At 36.6% G+C, this 22,354-nt stretch overlaps 1 protein-coding gene across 2 annotated transcripts; it reads left to right on the forward strand.

Moving 5' to 3' along the window:
• Nucleotides 1-1,377: 1,377 nt before the first annotated feature.
• On the forward strand, nucleotides 1,378-22,353 carry sytl2b (synaptotagmin-like 2b). 2 transcript variants are annotated; one of them, XM_048162063.1, is made up of 19 exons: nucleotides 1,378-1,514; nucleotides 3,100-3,316; nucleotides 5,263-5,441; nucleotides 5,565-5,685; nucleotides 6,128-6,194; nucleotides 9,218-9,335; nucleotides 9,439-10,248; nucleotides 12,368-14,905; nucleotides 16,249-16,341; nucleotides 16,591-16,644; nucleotides 16,772-16,854; nucleotides 16,949-17,062; nucleotides 17,467-17,636; nucleotides 17,722-17,824; nucleotides 19,535-19,696; nucleotides 19,806-19,899; nucleotides 20,053-20,152; nucleotides 21,177-21,382; nucleotides 21,469-22,353. In XM_048162063.1, exons 2-19 carry the CDS (start codon nucleotides 3,216-3,218, stop codon nucleotides 21,615-21,617), a joined length of 5,262 nt encoding a protein of 1,753 aa, XP_048018020.1. In that variant the 5' UTR covers nucleotides 1,378-1,514; nucleotides 3,100-3,215; the 3' UTR covers nucleotides 21,618-22,353. The 2 variants fall into 2 exon arrangements, with proteins under 2 accessions (XP_048018020.1, XP_048018021.1); XM_048162064.1 differs by having other exon boundaries at nucleotides 5,290-5,441.
• The last annotated feature ends 1 nt before the right edge of the window (nucleotide 22,354 follows it).

Consider the following 22,354-nt stretch of genomic DNA (forward strand, 5'->3'; position numbering starts at 1 on the left):
AATTTTGCGCACAAAAAGTATTCTCGCCGCTTCATAACATCAAGGTCGAACCACTGTAGTCACGTTGACTATTTTAACAACGTTTTTACTACTTTTCTGGACTTTTTCACTTTCTTGAATGTGGTTGCTTTCTATGGAGGATAAAAAAATCCTCTTGGCTTTCATCAAAAATGTCATAATTTGTGTTCGGAAGATGAACGAAGGTCTTACAGGTTTGGAATGACATGAGGGTGAGTAATTAAAGGATTAGTCCACTTTTAAATACACTTTTCCTGATAAATTTACTCACCCCCATGTCATCCAAGATGTTCATGTCTTTCTTTCGTCAGTCGAAAAGAAATGAAGGTTTTTGAGGAAAACATTCCAGGATTTTTCTCCTTACAGTGGATTTCAATGGCTACCAACAGATTGAAGGTCAAAATTACAGTTTCAGTGCAGCTTCAAGGGCTTTAAACGATACCAGATGAGTAAAAAGGGTCTTATCTAGCGAATCGATCAGTCATTTTCGAAAAAAATACAACCGTTTATGCTTTATAAACAAAATATCGCATTGAACGTACTTTCCGCTTCCGCATTCTTCATAACGCATTCAAGTTACGGAAAAAAACGAAACTGGCGCCGCGTTCTTTCCGTAAGTAGAATAGGGAAGGCGTAGAATATTCAGCATAAGCGTTATGAAGAATGCGGAAGCGGAAAGTACGTTCGAGGCAATATTTTGTTTATAAAGCATAAACGGTTGTATTTTTTTTCGAAAATGACCGATCGATTCGCTAGATAAGACCCTTATTACTCATCTGGTATCGTTTAAAACCCTTGAAGCTGCACTGAAACTGTAATTTTGACCTTCAGTCTGTTGGTAGCCATTGAAATCCACTGTAAGGAGAAAAATCCTGGAATGTTTTCCTCAAAAACCTTCATTTCTTTTCGACTGACGAAAGAAAGACATGAATATCTTGGATGACATGGTGGTGAGTAAATTTATCAGGAAAAGTGTATTTAAAAGTGGACTAATCCTTTAATGACACAAATTTCATTTTTGGGTAAACTAACCCTTTAACAGGTTAACAAATAACCTCTTTGAGAACAGACTCAACTGGCCTTTCATTATACTTCTCTTACATAGGCTTACATAAAGATATAGACAAAATATAGTAATCAATAGCCTAAATAAAACGCATTCAACAAGACAATGTTAAATGTAAACTATATGGCCTAACTCTTTGCGTATTGGGCCTACATTATACTGGCCACTTACATTATTTTGGCAATAACTTATTTCAATGCGTTAACGTCACGCGAGGCGTTCGCGTATAATACGCCCGCCATACAATCCTGATTGGAACGTTCTATCTTGGCGCGTCGCGTCGACCGCACAAACGCAGTCTTTGATTGGTCGACTGGGAGCCGACGTCAAGAGCCCGTCCAACCCTGAGAGACGCGTCGCTCATACAGTGAAGATGTGCTCTGTACTGCGCGTCAGTGAGGCGCTCCATAAGTTCTTCCACGGAAACAAGGTGAGCTGAAACATTTCATATGGACATATACCTGTCATTAGACTCTTTTAGCTCTGCAGCATATATTTACGAACATATAGTGGTTTTATGACTATGTTATTGAAGGCTGCCTGTCACTGTGTTTTCGTCTCGAGTAGCTTACCTATGAAAAAAAAAACTAATGATTAATTGACTGACATAACTCGTATACAGTAGAATTTACACTTTATAATACGAGATTACTAATCTCCTGTTGGTTTCGAGTATTTACGAAATTATTTTAAAATGAAGTTAAGTAACTTGTGAATACTGTAACAGGTTCTTGTCTTATCTGCTCTCGAATTCACTATTGTACAGGTAATGTTGTTTATGCAGTTCATTTATGCTGTTTAAATATAAATGCAATACGAATTCAGCAGAAAACAACTAGAAAAAGAGCGCATGAATCCCGAGACAGCAGTGATTTTATCACTGCATGAATACATTATCCTGTTTCTGAAATTCAATTAGGCTGCATGTCTATAATGTCAACAGATAAAAAAAAACTGCTAAAGTTGGGCTTCTTGTGGTGAAATTATTTTACATATCCAGAAAAAAAAAACAACTTTAATTTATTGTACTTATCCTGTTTACTAGAACATAAACATATTGCATTTCATAAAATCCTTGCAATTTATTAAGTTTCATCAAACCTAATGCAATTTGCAAGGAAGAGCCTCATTTGATGAGTCAAAAGCCCTTTGGACAATAACAGGATTCAGGATCTGGCTTTACAGCATCAAATACTGCTGATCAATCATCATGTTAAATTTATTACTCATGTGCTGTTGATACATTGGTTTTGTTTTGTGTAATTCTACCAAACACTTATTCATAATTTCTGTCTTGATTTCAACTTGATTTCATTAGAGAATATGTATTTCTATTCACCCTCAGCAATGTAAAGTATTAACATCTCATTGCTATGTTATTGTTCGCTAGTTGTTTGTATAATGTTATGTATTAGTATTAGTCTTCGTAATTTATTTGAAGCTTATTTTGATCAAGGTGTAACCTAGAGTAAATAGTGTCTCAGTGAGCCATTTTCAAATATTTGCACAGCTAACATGACACGCTGGTGTCTTAAGGATCGTATCATCATGCAAGGAAACATTTTTTTTTTTTTTAAACAAATAGATCCAGGGATGGTCTTGTTTTTCTGTGTATAGAAAAAAGCCTAAATTAGTAGAGCCATTATCTGAGATGAATCCTAAGTGGGATCAGCATCATGCAATTTATGTTTAACAGAAAACGTAATCATTTTCTATAAATGTGCTCGATCTGAAAGTCTGCCCCTTCTCATGGTCAACTGACAGTGCCGTCACATGTTTTGTCTAATCTCAGTGTTCTCTAAACAGGCCCACACTCGGCTTCATTGTGCACTTATTTAGAAATCACATTTCATTTCAAATTACAGAAAATTCAGCATACAAATTGGATTACATTTGTCCTTTCCATTAAATAATGACTTAATAATACCCTAATTATTTTCTTTTCATATAGAAAAGGCAATTGATCTGAAAGAGACTAATGGAGAATCTCAGAGGTTTTGGTGTTCTCCTTACAGGTGCCGTAATTGCGCATAATGAAATGAAGGTGGATCAGGAGCAACGATAGATAGCAGTGTGTACTCTCTGAGCCTTCACACAAGAGTCTCGAACAGTGAGAAGAACAACGGCCATCATGATAGACCTGAGCCATCTGAGCGAGGAGGAGCAGGAGATGATCATGACTGTTTTAAAGAGGGATGCTGAGCTGAAGAAAGCCGAAGAAGAACGAATCAAGTAAGATTGATTTGTTGTGACTCAGACACAAACTTGTATTGTAGGCTAAATGACTGTCCTCTCTCATTGTAAATGTGTAGTTGATATGAAACTATTAAGCAGTGACAGCAGTGTGATATACTATGATATGAAACCATTTTAAATATGTTACCTTTTGGTATAAATATTATAAATGTCATTATGACCTCACATAAACAGATTACACTGAATATTTTTTACTCTGAAAAATAAATTTGAAATGAACTGTAGAAAGCTACAAGGTTTTATATATATATAAAAGCTTGGGGTCAGTAATTAAAAATTTTATTCAGCAAGGATGCATTAAATTGATCAAAAATGACAGTCTATTTCAAATAAATGCTGCTCTTTTGAACATTTTATTTATCAAAGAATCCTGAATTTTTTTTTCAGTTTTCATAAATTATTAATCAGCTCAACTGTTTTCAACATTGATAATAAGAAGTTAATAAAAGTTGTAAAGTTCTTTCTTAAAGTTGTAATAAATGTTTCTTGAGCACCTAATCAGCAAATTAAAATCATTTGATAAATTAATTACAACGGAAAACAGTTATTTTGTATAGTTTTTACTGTATATTTGAATTAGGGCTGTCAAACGATTAATCGCGGTTAATCGCATACAAAATAAAAGTTTGAGTTTGCCTAATATATGTGTGAGTACTGTGTGTAATTATTATGTATATATAAATACAAACCCATTCATATATATATTTGAGAAATATTTACAAGTATATGTATTTATTTATATTTTTATATAATTTATATTATATATAAATAAAAATAATTTGTTTATAAATAAGATATTTCTCTTAACTATATACATTAATTTGTTTGTATTTATATATACATAATAATTACACACAGTACACACACATATATTAGGCAAACTCAAACTTTTATTTTGTATGCGATTAATCGCAATTAATTGTTTGACAGCCCTAAAATGAATGCATTAAAAAGTATGTAAAACATTTGTATGACTATACCCAAATGCACATAATTGTCATTTTACATATATAGTGCCACTGCACTAGCAAATTATTCGTTCTCGTGTTTAACGCCTTGAATGGAGACTGGAAATCTACATGAAAGGAAGAATGCAGAATCTGGCTATGTCTGGGTGATTTCCCTGTGTTCAGTCTCAACCTTACTCAACCTTGTATAAAAGGATTAAGTCTACCCTTGTGGAATAATTGTCTTGGCCTTTTCACATGACCAACATAGTTTCGACTCCTTCAAAAGCGAAGATGTGTTCCAATGTTTGTTTCCAAACACATGATTTTAATCAAACCATTTTGAATCACTGCAAATGCTCACAATGTCTCTATTAAGGTTGTTTTGTAATTTTAGGTATCTGTAGCATTTAAAAGTACCCAGCTCTCAAAGAAGTCACAACCTCTTAATCAATAAAACTCTTCATCATTACTATTTGAATAACTGAACAATGTACAGCTACTGGGAACTTTGATAGTACATAAGAAGCAACCATTATGAGAGATTTGGTATTTGCAGTCAGTACTGAATAAGCCAAGGAACAGTTTGTCCACACTCTTTGGTCATACGGAATGTTATTGATTTAGAAGGCTCTAATACAGGAAAGTTGTGTAACGTAATAAAGTAATAAAGTGCAATGAGGTACCGACATTTGGAAAGCTTAGTTTATGATCCTGCTACTTAAATGACTGTCTGTCACATTTGTACATAAAAAGAATTGAACATTTTGTGAGCAAACAACAGAAAATGTGATTATTGCAGTGCTTTGTTCCCTTGATTGCTGATGGAGTAACCTAATTTGCGCTCTGTGGAATGTATGGTATTTGTCCAAAGGACCATATTGAGGTGAGACTATGTTAGATGGACGTTGCTGGGAACTGCATTCTGTTGTTGTTGTTGTTGAGGATAATGATTTTCATTTTTCTCACCTAAAGTTTAAGGTTCCGCTCATTTGATTCCAGACAGCTGCAGAAAGCCGTCCCAGAGGAAGACAGACGCAAGTATTTGTCAGGAGAATGGTTCTATGAGGTGAAGTCTCAGAGACACCAGGACAGGATTCATGGCTCTGATATCATAATGGCATCAATGAAGCAAAGAAAACCATCAGTTGTTGGTGAGACCAAAACACTTACAGTTCACACATGCAACTCTTACAGAAACCTTGACTTAATGCTTTGTTAGCGAGCCTGCAAACAGCACTAAATATCAGTAAACATCTCACTGTCCGTTTATATAGAGTATTTAACCAAGTCATGGGGCGGCAGATCCAGAAGCATCAGCAGAAAGGATAGTGATGGCAACATGACGTCACCTAAAAAAACACAAACTACTGAGTCCTCAGAGCAGCTAAAGGAGAGGTAATGCTAAATGTTCATGTAGAAAAGAAAGTCGTACCTGATCAACTGTTTAGTGCTGCTGGCATAAACCTACAAAACCTACACCCACACTACACATTTCATATAGTAGCTTGATGTTAATCAACTTATCCAGAAGAACGGGGGTAATAACTGTTCACGCTTGCCAGAACCCTTTGGTTTGCACTGTACAACCTCCACCCCTCCCAGGTGCTTGTGTGCTTTACAGGTGTGGATACCTCATGATTTCAATATCTTTATGAGTTGACAAGGGTCAACAGAGAAGTTTGCTTCCTGTACTTTTAGTACTCAGCCTATGAAGGTTTAATTGTTCCTGGTCATTACAGGATGTCTGGAAGAACTTTAGTGCAAATCAGCTTGATATCTTATACATGCAAGCACTCATAACAGTAAATGAACAGGTTACTATTTGTTTTAAAATTAGGGAAAATGGTGACACATTAGAGGTCCAGCAAGAAAACCTAAGCATAGGCATGAGATCGCCATCCAAGGTATGTAAGTGCTCATCGAAACATACAAACATATCAGTGTCAGCTGCCTTCACCATTACTGTATATCCTTGGGAAAAACACTTAAAGGGATCATATCATAAGGAATTAAATTTCAAAACATCCTCTCCAGTTAAAATTATGTGGGGAAAATGGCTCTTACACTCGTAAAAATAAAGCTTCGAAAAGGGAAGAATCAGAAGAACCATTTTGGGTACTCCAAAGAACTCTACAATGAACAGTTTTTTTTAGCATTTTTCCTTATTGTGACAAACATTTTAATATTCTAAAGAACGTTTTTCCACTAAATGGATATTAAAGGTTCTTCATGGAACCATCAATCCCAATAAAGAGCCTTTATTTTGTATCAGTGTACTAAACTTCCATGACTTACTGCAAAATAACTGTCAAATAAATACACAAACATATGGCCGCCCACATTTAGATGAAAACACCTATTTGGCCTGCCAGGTCAATATGAGGTTCTACAGAGGAAATATGATAGATTTATGATCGTCACAATGTAATAACACAGGCTTTGCAAAGAGGCTGTTATTGAAGGATTGAACAGAGCAAACTACAGTATATTGGACTCTACAGCAGACCTGCAGCTTGTGAGTAAACACAGCTGTTTCTCATGTCATATGTAAGGGGGGTGTTAAGCATAGAGGTACATAAAAAACAGGTTAAAGGGTTAGTTAACCCAAAAATGAAAATTCTGTCATTAATTACTATTAATTACTATATCAAACTGCCAAAGTCACGCCCCCCAGTGGTGAACCATTGAAATTTCGAAACACTTATGACGTAACAAAGCCGTTTGACACGCTCCGAACCACTGATTCGAAACAAAAGATTCGTAAAGCTTTGAAGCTTCACGAAGCAGTGTTTTGAAATCACCATATCACTAGATATTGTTGAATAGTCGTTATTTTGTTTTTTTGGTGCACAAAAAGTATTCTCCTTGTTTCATAACATTAAGGTTGAACCACTGTAATCACATGAACTGTTTTAAATATGTCTGTAGTAGCTTTCTGGGCATCAGATTTTATCAAAAATATCTTAATTTGTGTTCCGAAGATGAACGAAGGTCTTATGGTTGTGGAACGACATGAGGGTGAGTAATTAATGACAGAATTTTTGGGTGAACTAACCCTTTAATTCTATGTATCAGAGAGAGGGTGGAAAATGATCATAAATTTTATTAGGAAGCTACAGTGCTCAGCGTAAATGAGTACACCCCATTTGAAAAGTAACATTTTAAACAATATCTCAATGAACACAAAAACAATTTCCAAAGTTTTGACAAGACTAAGTTTTATATAACATCTGTTTAACTTATAACATGAAAGTAAGGTTAATAACATAACTGAACAAAATTTTCAGTTTTACTCAAATTAGGGTGATGCAAAAATGAGTACACCCCACTGAAAGTCTCTGGAGCAAAGCTAAATTTTAGACTACAAATGTCTAATTTAACAAGAATTCAACCACAGGTGAGTCTAATTATTCATTACACAGGTGTCCAGCAGACAGCTGACAATAAAAGGGTGTTAAAACCCCTTCCCATTTCATGCTGTCAGCAATGGCACCACATGGAAGAGAAATGTCACAAGACCTGAGAAAGAAAATAATTTCTTTACACCAGAAAGGTGAAGGCTACAAGAAGATCAGCAAAGCTTATCAGTCAGAATACTGTAGCAAAAGTGGTACAAAAATTTAAAAAAGATGGAACTGCAACCATCTCACAGAAACATCCAGGTCGTCCACAGAAGTTAACACCTTGACAGGAGCGTCTTCTGATGAGAAGGGTTGAAGAAAATCGGCATGCAAGTTCACTGCAGTTATCTAAAGAAGTAGAAAGCCAAACTAGGGTGACTATTTCCTGTGACACAATATGGCGTACACTGCAGAGGAATGGCATGCATGGGTGCCGTCCACGAAAGAAGCCTCTCCTAAAGCCCAGGCACAAAAAAGCCCGCCTAGAGTTTACCAGGGACCATGCTGACAAAGATGAAGACTATTGGGACTCTATACTCTGGAGTGATGAGACCAAGATAAATGTTTTTGTAACTGATGGCTTCAAAGCAGCATGGCATCGCAAAGGTGAGGAATATAAAGAAAAATGCATGGTGCCTACAGTGAAACATGGTGGTGGCAGTGTCCTTATGTGGGGCTGCATGAGTGCTGCTGGTGTCAGGAGCTGCATTTCATTGATGGCATCATGAATTCACAGATGTACTGCTCTATACTGAAAGAGAAGATGCTACCATCACTCCGTGCCCTTGGTCGTTGTGCACTTTTCCAACATGACAATGATCCTAAATGCACATCTAAGGCCACTGTTGGATTTCTGAAGAAGAACAGGGTGAAAGTGATTCAGTGGATCCTGATCTGAACCCAATTGAACACCTATGGGGAATTCTGAAGAGACAAGTTGAGCATCACTCTCCATCCTCTCTAAAAGAGGTCATTCTTGAAGAATGGAAAAAGATAGATATTGCAAAATGTCACCAACTTGTTCATTCCATGCCTAGAAGACTTTGTGCTGTCATTAAAAATCATGGAGGCCATACAAAGTACTAGATGTAGTAGTTTTTGTTGTGGGGTGTGCTCATTTTTGCATCACCCTAATTTGAGTAAAACTGAAAAATGCGTAATCTAAGTTATATTATTAACCTTACTTTCATGTTATAAGTTAAACAGATGTTATATTAAACTTAGTCTTGTCAACATTTTGGACATTTTGTTTTTGTGTTCATTGAGATATTGGTTAAAATGTTACTTTTCAAAGGGGGTGTACTCATTTACGCTGAGCACTGTAGTTTTGGCACTTTCACTAACAGGATAAAGAAATAAATAAGATTATTTCACAAAAATGAATGATATGACCCCTTTTAAGTCCAGTTCAATCTAGTGTGTAAATCTTCGGGTGAAAGTTAATGTTAAATGACAAATAAATCAATATGGCATCAATAATCAGTGAATTTCTTCATAGTTAACTTTGCCTCTTTACCTGGTTCCAGCCAAGACACAACCCATTCAACAGTGTTCCAATAGAGCTTGACTTTGAGGAGACTGATATCCACTTTACATCAGGACCTGGACTCAGGAAATCAATAGACAGAGGCTCTGATTCACAAGGTTGATGTGACAACTTGTTGTATAATGTTCATTTGTACTCAGAAGTTTTAAGAAACTTGTAATGTTTTGTGCTCTTCCTTGCTTACAAGTCTCACATTTGCAGTAAAACATCAGGAAGCAAGTAACAGTGAAGGTAATAGTGAAGTCTCTAACACCACACAAAATGGACCTCCTGGTCAAAAGCCTGTGCCAAAGAAGAGGACCAAAATCAACAAACCCCAGAGCTCTATCTCAGACAGCGCCAGCTCTGTGTCCAGCCAGAGTGTGTCCACCACAGCAGGCTCAAGTATCAGGTCACCACCACCAAGAAGTATCCCCAAACACAGCTCAAATGAGCCCACTCTCAAGACACAACTGCGCCAACCAGTTGTATCCCTAAGCTCTGTTTGCAAAAACAGCAGTCAAGAGAGGGATCCTGAAGAATCAAAACTTTCTCTGGGAAGTACAGAGGAATCAAGTAGCAAAATTGAAAACAAAGAGCCATTTAGCTCCCCTTCACCACTGAAGTTGCCAAAGTCACGTTTACCAGTGAGAGCCTCATCGCAACTGATAATCCCTCCTCGGGGCATACAAGAGAAGCCAAAGATACAACCACGTCTAAGTCTGAACTCTATCACAAGAGCAGATGATGGCAAAAAAGTAGAAGAACTTCTAAAACAAAGAAGAGAAACAAATAGTTGTCTTCCTCAGTCACCAAGTATGGAATTAGAGGGCCAAAACATTTCTGGTGAAATTCATCATCCTCGTGAGAATGCAATGTTTGCATTGACTGACAACACTAAAAAGCCACTGGATGAGATCACCGCCCTTCAACCTACACAGCACAAATCTGAGAATGTGGAGAATCATATGGCTCAGTTTCCAAAATTGGAAGCGACAACAACTGAAGAAAACATAAAGAAAACTGCTGTTGGTATGATCCATATAAATATATTTTTTTTCAAGATTTGTTAAAGGAGTAATTCACCAAAAAAAATGAGAATTATGTCACATCCTCATTTCAAACCTGTATGACTTTCTTCTGCAGAACAAAGGAGATGAATGAATGAAAATCTGGCTGAATTCTGAGTTAATTCAAATACAGTAATGGCAGTACACTGGGACTCACTTTAATGCTTAATAAAGCACCCAAGTATGTCAGCAACACATGGCTTGCCAATCATTTTCCAAGTGTGCCGAACAGTTTTGGTGAAAAAACTGATATTCAAGCAATTGAGAGTTGGGTAGATTACTTGTGAATTGTAATCAGTCACTGAAATATTGTAGGATAATGTTGTACTATTTTGACAGATACAAAGAAAAAATATATTCCAAAAAATATATTCTATTCACCAACAAGAGCCTCAACAGATTCTTTTTAAAGTGCAATGTATGGACAGTTAATACTTCAAAATACTAACAATAATTTTGAAGTTATTTCATTCTAACAGTACTGAACAGTGATGGCCAGACAAATGTACTGTAAGCAAAAAACAAATGATTGAATCTTTTTTAGTGTTTTGATTGTTTTTGTTTTAAAATTATTCAATGATTTATTTGATTATTAGCTTTTCAGCAACTCAAATGAAGTAGAAATTGTCCATTGAAAGATACTGGCCATTTTTTTCTATTGTATCATACAGGGGTCTAGCCATCATTTCAGAAGTGAGGGGGACAGAAATGTCAAAATTGTAACATTTTTTTTTTTATCTCTTACTTTTATTCGGCTAAGAAATTAAAAACACTGCTGGATAATTATTACCAATAATTTGTATTATTCATTACATTTGTAATATTTTTCCTATATTTTCCTAATGCCAGTTTTATGGTTTGTTTATATATTACACTTTTCCCCATTTTTTTATCACAGAACAAGGCAGAAAATATATTTTATAGTTTCTATAGGCCACTGTAATAAATGCTATGTCAGTTAGCACTGCATTATTCAGATACTTTATTTATTTCCTGGAGATGACTCGAAAAACACACACAAACCATATATTGTCCAATTGTGCATGTTTTATCTTGATATTTTTATTCAGTTTAGCTACAGCGATAGCTGGATGCCTTTATCCATATTAGGAATTTCCTGGCATGTCATAAGTTAATACTTCTGTCCGTTTTAGACTTTCTGCACGAGAGCGTCCTCCAGCTTCGAGTATGAATAAAACAGACTCTGTATGAGAGTGTTTAGCGAGCCGTATATGTTCACATCTCATCATTTTGGATACGAATAAAACACCAGGCATGCATATCTTTTCTCTTAAAATTTAAATCTAGATATATTTAAACTGGTCAGTGAAAACCTCTACATGAACACACTTGCTCGAAAGAATGTGGGGGACGAATTTACATTTTATTAAAAGTGGGGGGACACATCCCCCGCATATTCTACGCCCACGGTATCATATACTTAAGTGCTGCACCACCGAAAAAACTCAAAGAATCACAAACATATATAAACGGCAGGTTTACTATGAAAAAATATAAACATTAAAAAAATGAAAAATTAGGAGAATCAATGAATTGTGAACAACTTACTGCCATTGTGTAAATAATATGTAATCATGTAATCCATAAAAAAGTAACTGTAGTCTGATTATGAGTATTTTAAAAGTAGTTTACACTAATTACAAGTACTTGATTTTTGGTATCTGATTATATAATCCAGATTGTACATTCATCCAGCTTTTCACACTCCAGTCCAGTAGGTGGTGGAAATGTTCACCTGTTTCTGTTCTGATGCTTCAACACACCCCAGCATAAAAGATACTACCTCCTATATGGAAAATTCACCCAACTAGATATTAAATTTTAATATTACATTTTTGCCTGTGTTTATCCACTGTTGTGTTCTGCAGAAGAAAGAAATTGATACAGGTTTGGAATTACATAAAGGTTAGTAAATTACATAATTTTCATATTTGGGTGAAATAATCTAGATTTAAAATTTAAATTTAGATTAAATTAATGTTGTTGAATTAAATTATTGCTTAATTTAGAACGCCTAGATTCTACTTTGGTGATTCAATGCTATACTTTTTGTCTTACAGGTCAACAATTTCCCAGATCCCTCAACATAACAGATACATTCAATAAGACAGATGCCTCTTCTGACTCTGAGACTAACTACAGCCCCCTTGTCTTCAACATAAAACAAAAGACTAATAACTCAAAACAAGAAAATGCCAAACTGGAAGTTATGACAGATGAACACATTCAGACACCTACTGATGAACAAGGAGATTCCATTGCCAAAGTTCTTGAATGGTTTAGCAGGAGCTCAGACAGCAGTGATAGGCTTGATATAGAGAGCAATGTCCAGGAGGACATGGAGGAGGACACCAAGATCGATGACATAGACTTTGAAGATGAGGTTGATCTGAGATCCAAACCAAGGGATAATGTGTACTTGATCATACCACGCCAGAGTGAAGAGGTTCCATCAGAAGTGAATATGACATTTCTACAACAGACTGATTGGGGAAAGGAACAGAGTGCCGATGAGCCTACCCAGAACATTCCAAAAGATAGAAGAAGATCTGAATCTGCCTCTCATAACGAACCTCTCATTAGGAAGCCTTCAAATGACTCTGCTCTTATTGCAAACAGTGTCCCGCTAGAGATCCCAGAGGTGAATATTTCTGTAGGTGGGAAAATAAGTCAAAATGAGAACAAAACAGAAGCTTTTATCAAGAGAGAGGAAGTGACCAAAGTCAAACTGGAAAGCACTGACATCAAGCAGACTCAGCATCAGCCAAAAGAAAGACCAGATGCTGAAGAGAACCAGCGACCAAAAATAGCCAATTTGAGATCATTCTGGGAGAAAGAAAACATTGGTCCAAAGATTTTGATCAGCAAATCTAGTGTACCTGGTAAAACCGAAAAATGCATCCCCAGTGATGTTAGCAGAAAGCTGACTGAACATGTAGAGGACCAACAGAGAAATGAACAGAGCTTGAAAGTAACATCTCCAAAACATCAGAAAAAAGAGACAGTTGTTGAAGATTTAGACCTTGAGCATGTGGGGAGTGCAAACACCATCTATAAACCCCAAGTAACCATTGTTACAGATGAATCAAAACCACCATTGATATATGCTAATCAGAAGGTTGACCAAATACTTGCAAGCTCTTCCTTAGACAAAGACGTTACTCTTCCACGTTTAAAATCACCTTCACCATCACTTGACAGTGGATCCTTGCAAGCGGGTCAAAATGATGATAGTATGGGAGGCACCGTTAGCACATACAGTAGTGATGCAGATCACTCCTCTCCAAAAGAATTAGAGGCAAAATCAAGAACTGCACCAAGAACAAATCAAGTGCCTTTTGTTAAGCAGAATTCCCAGCAAGAGAACATGGCAGAGAGGATCAAGCAACTCAAGTCCTTCTGGGAGAAAGAATCTAAAACATCAGCAGCAGCTCAAATCAGATCAACTACGACTACCCGACTGAACCAAAGATTTACAAAGTCTGAGTTTGATCTCAGAACAATAGGTACAGAGTATGATGATGAGGATGATGATGAGGACAGTACTTCAGCCAGAGGTAGACAGTCTCCCAATTTCTCTGTGCAACCTCTACGAAAGGATAAGCCAGTTGTGATGGATGGTATGAGCACTTTACAGTTTAAGAACCTTCGTGACTTCTGGGGAGGATCACCTAAAAAATCTGGACCAAGGTCACCAGTCCTTGAAAGTGGAATTCAGAGATCCTTAAGTCCACAAAGTCCAAATGAGAGAGCTAATGTCAAAGACTTTGTTAATGAGAGCCAGAATGGTAAAACATCCTCACCAGCCAAAACTAGAGCATTCCAGTCTCCCTCAAAGAAGAGGATTATGTCAAGACAAGAATCTGAATCAAAAAACAATCATAGGATCTCAGGCGAAGCAATATCCCATGAAGTGTCTCAATCTCTTCAGGCACAGAAAAGCTCTCAGATTGCTTCAAAATCCACAATGGTACCTAAACCTCAGGCTGGTCAAGAGTCACATCCTCAACAGGGTAGAAGAAGCAGCAAAGGCAGTCTAAATGGAAAATCAAATGCCATGCGACGAGCCACCAGCATGTTTTCAGTGAACACTGCATTTGAGGAGCAAAGCCAAGACTTGCATCTTCAGTCCAAGAAGATTCAGGATCCCAATATGCAACAGGTCAAGAAAACACCAGAAGCTAGCATTACACAGTCCAGGAAAACACAAGAAGCTAGCTATACCATGCCAAAAACATCCCCAGAAATCTCTTGGAGAGACAGAGACAAAAACACTCAGAGAAGACCATCACGTACCTCAGAGGATTCCGACTCGCAACCTCTTGCTAGATCTTTCATTCCACGGGACTACCAACACTACCTTGGGATTACAGAAGACAGAAGTATGTACACTCCACCTCCAGTTACAGAGCAGGTTGATGATTTTATCTGCACTTCATTTACGTCATCTCCAGAGACAAACCGTAGCTGTAAGTGCTCCCCAGTGAAAACCAGTACTCCAGTACAGGGTTCCCCCGACCTCCAAACCAGGAGAGGGAGCCTGGGACGCTACTCAACCACACAAACTGATGGAAATGCCACTAAGGGGAATTCAAACTGTGAGTCTGAAGCTATTTCTCTTATCATGCTCTACAGGTTTATTAACTTTTTACCACAGCTTTCCTTTTACACTGCAAAAAATGCTGTTCTTACTTAGAGTTTTTGTCTTGTTTCTAGTCAAAATATCTTAACGTTCTTAAAGGTCCCGTTTTTCGTGTTTTTTTTGAAGCTTTGATTGTGTTTATAGCGTGCAATATAACATGTGTTCATGTTTCGCGTGTAAAAAAACACAGTATTTTTCACATAATTTACTTATCTGTATACCGCTGTTTCCACTGTCATAAAAACGGGCTGATGACTTCCTTGTTCTATGAAGTCCCTCCTTCAGAAATACATAACGAGTTCTGATTGTGCCAGCGGTTCCTGTGTTGTGATTCGACAGCAGCTTAGCGAACCTTGCCCGGAAAGGTCATGCCTCTTACCATAACGTGGAGATGCACGCGCTCAGTGTTATTGTAAACATGTCTTTAATTTTACCCTATCAATTTGAGCCGGAATCAGACCCGGTGATTGGACTGCGGGATGAAAATAACAGCGTTTCGACGACATGGCGACAAACACACTCTACAAACGCAACTCTTGTGTATTCCTGTGGGCGGAGGTTAGTCAAAAAACTGTTTTAGTGACGTCATTAAAGAAGGAAGTAGAGGGATGTAGTCCAAACTGGCCGTTCGATGTAGGCGACTTCTGTTAAATAAAATATCTCGCTTGGCATTGAACTTTGAGCTTTAAAATTTTACAGATTTTATTTATACTCTAACAACAACATTACACACTAACTAAAGTTTGAAACATGGGATCATGAAGAACGGGACCTTTAAATCAAGAAGCATTTTCTTGACAAGTAAAAATTATTTTCTTGTTTTCAGGAAAAATAAGTCAAAATTAAGTACGTTTTTCCTTAAAACAAGCAAAATAATCTGCCAATGGGGTAAGCAAAATAATCTTATTTCAAACCAAACCAAGAATAAGCTATATAATCTTGTTTTCAGTTTGGACTAAGATTATTTTGCTTACCCCATTGGCAGATTATTTTGCTTGTTTTAAGGAAAAACGTACTTAATTTTGATTTGTTTTTCCTGAAAACAAGAAAATAATTTGTACTTGTCAAGAAAATGCTTCTTGATTTAAGAACTTTAAGATATTTTGACTAGAAACAAGACAAAAATTCTAAGTAAGAACAGCATTTTTTGCAGTGTAAGTGTTAAGTCAAACAGATATGTGCTCACATTACACAACAGAACAAGAACCGGGAATACAAGACCAGCAAGCATTGTTCTTGCTTGTTGTATTAATTCTTTGTACCTTTATTGGATCAAATTGCCACTGTTAAATCTTGCAGGTGAAAATGAGAGTCCCATTCAGAAAGCTTTGAGACGAGCTTCATCTAGACCGGTGTACCATAAGAGCATGGAAGACATCAGCATTCTTCCTAGTGAGCATCAATCCTCTACCATGTCAAACATTTTAAACTATACCAGAATATAAACCTTGTTTATCATTAGTTTTTCAGCTTAAAGTACCATATCCATATTTAGCTCTTCCTTTCATCGTATGCTTATCACACAGTTGCACAATACTTCTTTCAGAGTAAAACATCTTATTGTTTGGTTGTAAATGGAGAGTTCATGTGACAACATAATCTGTTCTACTTTTTCTTTGTCATTGTGATCTCTTTCTTAAGGACAAGACCAAAAACTCAAACAAACGAGCGACTACATGCAGGGGAACTATGATGGCAAGTCTCAAACTTATCTTCTGAAATGTTTTATATTCTTTTTAAATTATATTGTAAGAGATTAACCTTGTTGCCATCATATTTGCATGTTTATTTGCTTTCTCCTGCCATCTTGTTTTGCCCTCAGTTGTCCAGACTTCCTTCGCGACCTCAGACCCAGAGCACCTGAAGCAACTCAGCAAATCAGTGCCCTCATTCCTACAAAAAGAAGTTGGTTCATTTGTCATTTTTATCTAAGATAAGAGGCCGGGTCACAAAATATGTGTGTTGCTCAAAATGTCTGCTGCTGTCCTGTCTTTTTTAGAGCGATGAAGGAGAGAGTGATTCAGAGAGCAGTTCCCGCAGCAGTGTACCACAGTGGAATAACAGACAATTTACTAACCTCAGCAACTACTCTGGCTCCACCTCTCTGTCATCTGTATGTTCATATACTGCATATTATACACTAAACTATTTACCAGGTTCTTGCATATACTACAGTAGAACATACTCCATATCCATATGCAAATTTCTCCAGTCAGTTATCCCGTTTATCTCAGATATAAATCATGAAGCACCATTCACAGCCCAGTTTACTTCCGTAATCTGACAGAATCCAACATAATCCAAATGAAACAGGATATTCAATGAGAAAAAAGTAACATGGGGCTTTATTTTATCCTGATTATGAATATAAACATAATTTTGCTTACTTACAATGATGAATTGTTCACAATAAAACCAGAACATTTACTTAGAATTCACATAGTGTCCAATTTAATTTGATGTTAATCACATTGATGTACTGGGAATGATACAATATTGTATTTTCATTACCCTCAGGTTAGCGGCAGTGTTGCAAGTGTATACAATAGTGACTACAGCAGTGTTGACGTTCAAGGGAGCATCCAGTTTTCACTAAACTATGTGCAAAAGTTGCGGGAGTTCCATATCTTTGTTGTTCAGTGCCAGAATCTGGCAGCAGTAGACACGAAGAGGAATCGATCTGACCCGTAAGATTGCCATCTCAGTACCACCCACCCCTTTCTCCTCTAAATAGATATTTTCTCCATAGAGAGCTTGTGCTTTGTTTTCTAGGTATGTTAAGAGTTACCTCATACCTGATCCTGCCAATTTGGGAAAAAGAAAAACCGCCGTGAAGAAGAAAACACTGAATCCTACATACAATGAGATTCTTAGGGTAAGAAAATCACTGATAGGATAAGTCAGGGCCAGCGCATTTTTATTGGAGTAAGCAGTCACATGTTTTACATGCTCTACATTTAATAATTACAATATTTGCTGATCAAATAAATGGTTTGATATATTTTACATTTCACACTGTTGCTGTTTCATGAATTGTGTAATGTTTCACAATTGTTTTAATGTTTATTTTGACCTGAAACGTCTATAATAGTGCTGCAACGACGCGTCGACGTAATCGATTACGTCGACTACGAAAATACGTCGACGTGCGTGAAATGCGTCGACGCGTCACATTGTTTACATTCATCTCGCGTAATGGCGGCTTCTGCTCCTGGGAATGGAGAAAGTTCTGTTCTATCACAAAAACCTAGACCACGATTATCAAAAGTATGGGAATACTTTAAACAGAGGCCAAATAAAATGGTCCTTTGTTCCCTTTGCAAAACCGAGATGGCGTACCGCGGCAGCACAACTGCGATGCACAAGCACTAGGGGTGTGACGCGAGATTAAAATGTGACGAGATTTCTCGTCGAGGTGAAAAGTAGTCTCATGATATTGCCATGACAGAGTGTTAGGATGATTAGGAAAGAATATGCCACCGCTACGTTTACATTATGCCTCCACTGTCGTTTTGCTTTGTATTTAAATAAAAAACATTTAATTCAGTTGGATAACGGTTGCCACCGCTCCATATTTACAGAGTACGCGCGATCACTAAAAGTGAAAGTAAACTCGAGCGCGCATTCAAACGCGATTTCTGACGAATACAGATCTCTCTCAATATGAAAGCTATCTTAGGCTGGGCAGTGTAGTTGTAACAATCTCTTAGCTCTGTATCAAAGAAAAAATTGGTCTTATTTGCTTTTTGAATATTGAGAGAGTGCGATTATGATTGCACTTAATGTAAAGTGTTACCATAAAAATGAACAATGAACAAAATGAATAAACACAAACAATAAGGTTTCATTTGTTAACATTAGTTTATGCACTGTGAACTATCATTAACTAACAATGAATGACTATTTTTATTAACTAACATAAACAAAGATTAATAAATACTGTAGCAAATATATTGCTCATTGTTAGTTGATGTTGGTTAATACATTAATGTTAATAAATGAGACCTTATTGTAAAGTGTTACCATTTTTATTTATACTGTTTTTATTTCTACAATCAGTTTGTGGAAAGGAGTTCAGTTAGGAGGTCAAAAGTTATAGAAGCTCATAAATCACATGAGAAGTCAGTCAGTTGAAAAAAAAATAAATAAGAAAAGTTGAAATATTATATTAGAAGTTGTACTTATAATTTTTTGTAAAGTTATCCAAAGGATTCATTAGCTAATCAAAAAAAAGAACTAAATTAATAAAAAAAAAAAATTAATAAAAATAATTGTTAGATTAGTCGACTAATCGAAAAAATAATCGTTAGATTAGTCGACAGAAAAAATAATCGTTAGTTGCAGCTCTAGTCTATAATAGGCTGTTTAATGGCATTTGTGACAACATGCCACGCTATTGGGTGTGTTCAATTTACTTTACTTTTTTCCCCCCGTATAACAATGAAACAAAAATTTACTTGAAAAATAACCCTAATCTGAGAGATATTTACTGGAGTAATAAGTGACAACTAAAACCAGTCTCCCCTATATGCATCATTCCCAATGCCTAATAATCTTCCTTCATTTTATTATTTGATGCATACAGTACAGAGTCCGAATGGAGTACCTGACGTCCCAGGTTCTCAACCTTTCAGCATGGCACAATGACACATTTGGACGTAACAGCTTCCTGGGTGAAATAGAGCTTGACCTTTCCTCATGGGACTTTACTGATACAGAGATGAAGCTTTTTCCTCTTAAACCAAGGGTACAGTATGAATGCGTCCATCATTTATTTTATGTGAAACTTGTGATACATATAATTTTTAAAGTTAAAATACTTAACACATGAAAATACAAATCTCTCTTGATTCCAGAATCTCTTCTCACAGACCACAAACATCCTCCAGCCATCTGACTTAAGAGGACAGATGAGACTGGCCATACGTTTCCTGCCTCAGATCTCCCACTGTAAGGCTCCACCCTTTACAATCATTTACTAATTACAATACAATTCACATACGTGCATCTTAAATACAGAAAGACTGCACATTATGTCACAAATAAAGTCAAATGTCACATATTTGCCAATTGATCTGTGTGAGTGTTTATTTTTTAATCCAGCAAAGAACATTCCTGGCTCTGGTGAAGTGCATATCTGGGTCAAAGACTGCAAGAATCTCCCTCTTATCAGAAGTCCAACTATTGACCCATATGTAAAATGGTATTATATTATGATTGCATTGTATTATTGTGATTTTTTTAATTAAAAAAAAATATCTTTAAGGGATAGTTCACCCAAAAATGAAAATTATCCCATGATTTACTCACCCTGAAGCCATCCTAGGTGTATATGACTATATTACTTGTTTCAGATGAACAAAATCGGAGATATATTTAAAAGTATCCTGGCTCTTCCAAGCTTTATAATGCTAGTGTGGAAACCCAAACCCAACAACCCAAAAAAAATCATCCATCCATAATAAGAAATAATCCATACGGCTTCATGGGGTTAATAAAGGCCTTCTGAAGCGAAGCATTGGATTTTTGTAAGAAAAATATCCATATTTAAAACTTAATAAATTAAAAAAACTAGTTTCCGGTTGACGGCCGTACACATACTGTGCAAGTCGACTTGTGCCAAATGAGTAACCCCCTGTATGTAACCCCTAATGTATGGCGTAGGTAGGATATAGGAGTGGCATAAGCTTAGACGCCTCTCGCGGTTCAAACAAATAGGGCTGGGCAACTAACTCAAGCTCCTCTTCTCATATATCGAAATCCTCCGACATTTCTCTATTATCGTTTTCTATCCTCTGCACTTCTGCGTTCATCATTACGTCGTGTCGTGTCAGGAGTTACTCTTTTGTCGCAAATCGACGCATATGGCTGTCTGCTGGAAGCTAGATATTATACTTAATTAAATTTTTAAAATATATATTTTTCTTACAAAACCCATCGCTTCACTTCAGAAGGCCTTCATTAACCCCCTGGAGCCGTATGGATTAATTTTTATGATGGATGGATGCATTTTTTTGGCTTCAAAATGTGGCCCCCTCTTCACAACCATTATAAAGCTTGGAGGAGCAAGGATATTTTCAAATATATCTCCAATTGTGTTTGTCAGAAACAAGATAGTCATATACACCTAGGATGGCTTGAGGGTGAGTAAATGGGATAATTTTAATTTTTGGGTGAACTATCCCTTTAAGGTCCTATTAAATAATCATTGTTAATTGTTTGCACAGCTTTGTACTCCCCGACACCAGCAAAAAGAGCCGTCAGAAGACTCGGGTGCTGAAGAGAACAACCAACCCCATATTTAATCACACTATGGTGTATGATGGCTTCAGGGCAGAGGACCTAAAAGAGGCTTGCGTGGAGCTTACTGTTTGGGACCGGGACCGTCTAGCCAATCACTCGCTTGGAGGCCTGAGACTCGGCATGGGCACAGGTGCAGTCCAGTGTTGGGCTCTTTGTGTGTTCTGAGATCTAGAAACATAAACATATAAAATGAATATTATCATACTTGTTGTACAGGTAAGAGTTATGGAGTACAGGTGGACTGGATGGACTCTACAACAGAGGAGGTCGCTTTATGGAGGAGAATGATGGAATCTCCCAATGAATGGGTGGAAGGCTTGCTACCACTGAGGATTGTAACAGCAGCCAAAAACACATGGAAATGAGATTACAGTGACTTTTATCAAAACACATCTTTAAAGTTAGATTTGTCCACATACAATATCTTACATTTGTTATAATTTATAGTAGAATAGATTAGATTTCTGTCACATAAGGAAGACCCCATTACACCTTGCATTTACATGAGTTTCTTATCTAGATAGTATTGGGTTATTATTCTGCTGGATTTCATTCACTGTACACCTTCACTTCAATGCGTGTCCAGTATGACTGAACAGAGATCCGATTAAACGTACCCACACAAAATGGAAAACGGCACATACATATTACATTTGGAGATCATTTGGTGGATGTTGGGGTAATTTTTGTTATATTATCTATTTTTGAAGAAGTTGCTGAATTATGTAGCTAATGAGAATACCTAAAAAGTTATATATATTTCTTATATAATTATATATATTTCGAGACCTTGAAAAAGCCAAAATTTAAAGCCATATTAAAACACCACCAAAAAATTGTTTAACTAGGAAAGGAGGAAGATGCAAAATGTGTGAATTGCAATGTTGTGTCCCATAATTGGGACAGAATGAATTTGTTGCCAAGGATGTGAAAAATGAGCTGAGGGTGAATGCTTTATTTGTGAAATACGCCTGTACTAACATCGTAGATATACTGTACTACAAGCAAAATAATGCTGGATACACCTGATAAAAATACCTTAGAAAATAGCAGAAATTTCATGAAAAGTGATTAAATAAACAGAAAACTGTTTACAATGCAG

The sequence above is a fragment of the Megalobrama amblycephala genome, linkage group LG16 (genome assembly GCF_018812025.1).
Source record: "Megalobrama amblycephala isolate DHTTF-2021 linkage group LG16, ASM1881202v1, whole genome shotgun sequence".
Classification (NCBI taxonomy): Eukaryota; Metazoa; Chordata; class Actinopteri; order Cypriniformes; family Xenocyprididae; genus Megalobrama; species Megalobrama amblycephala.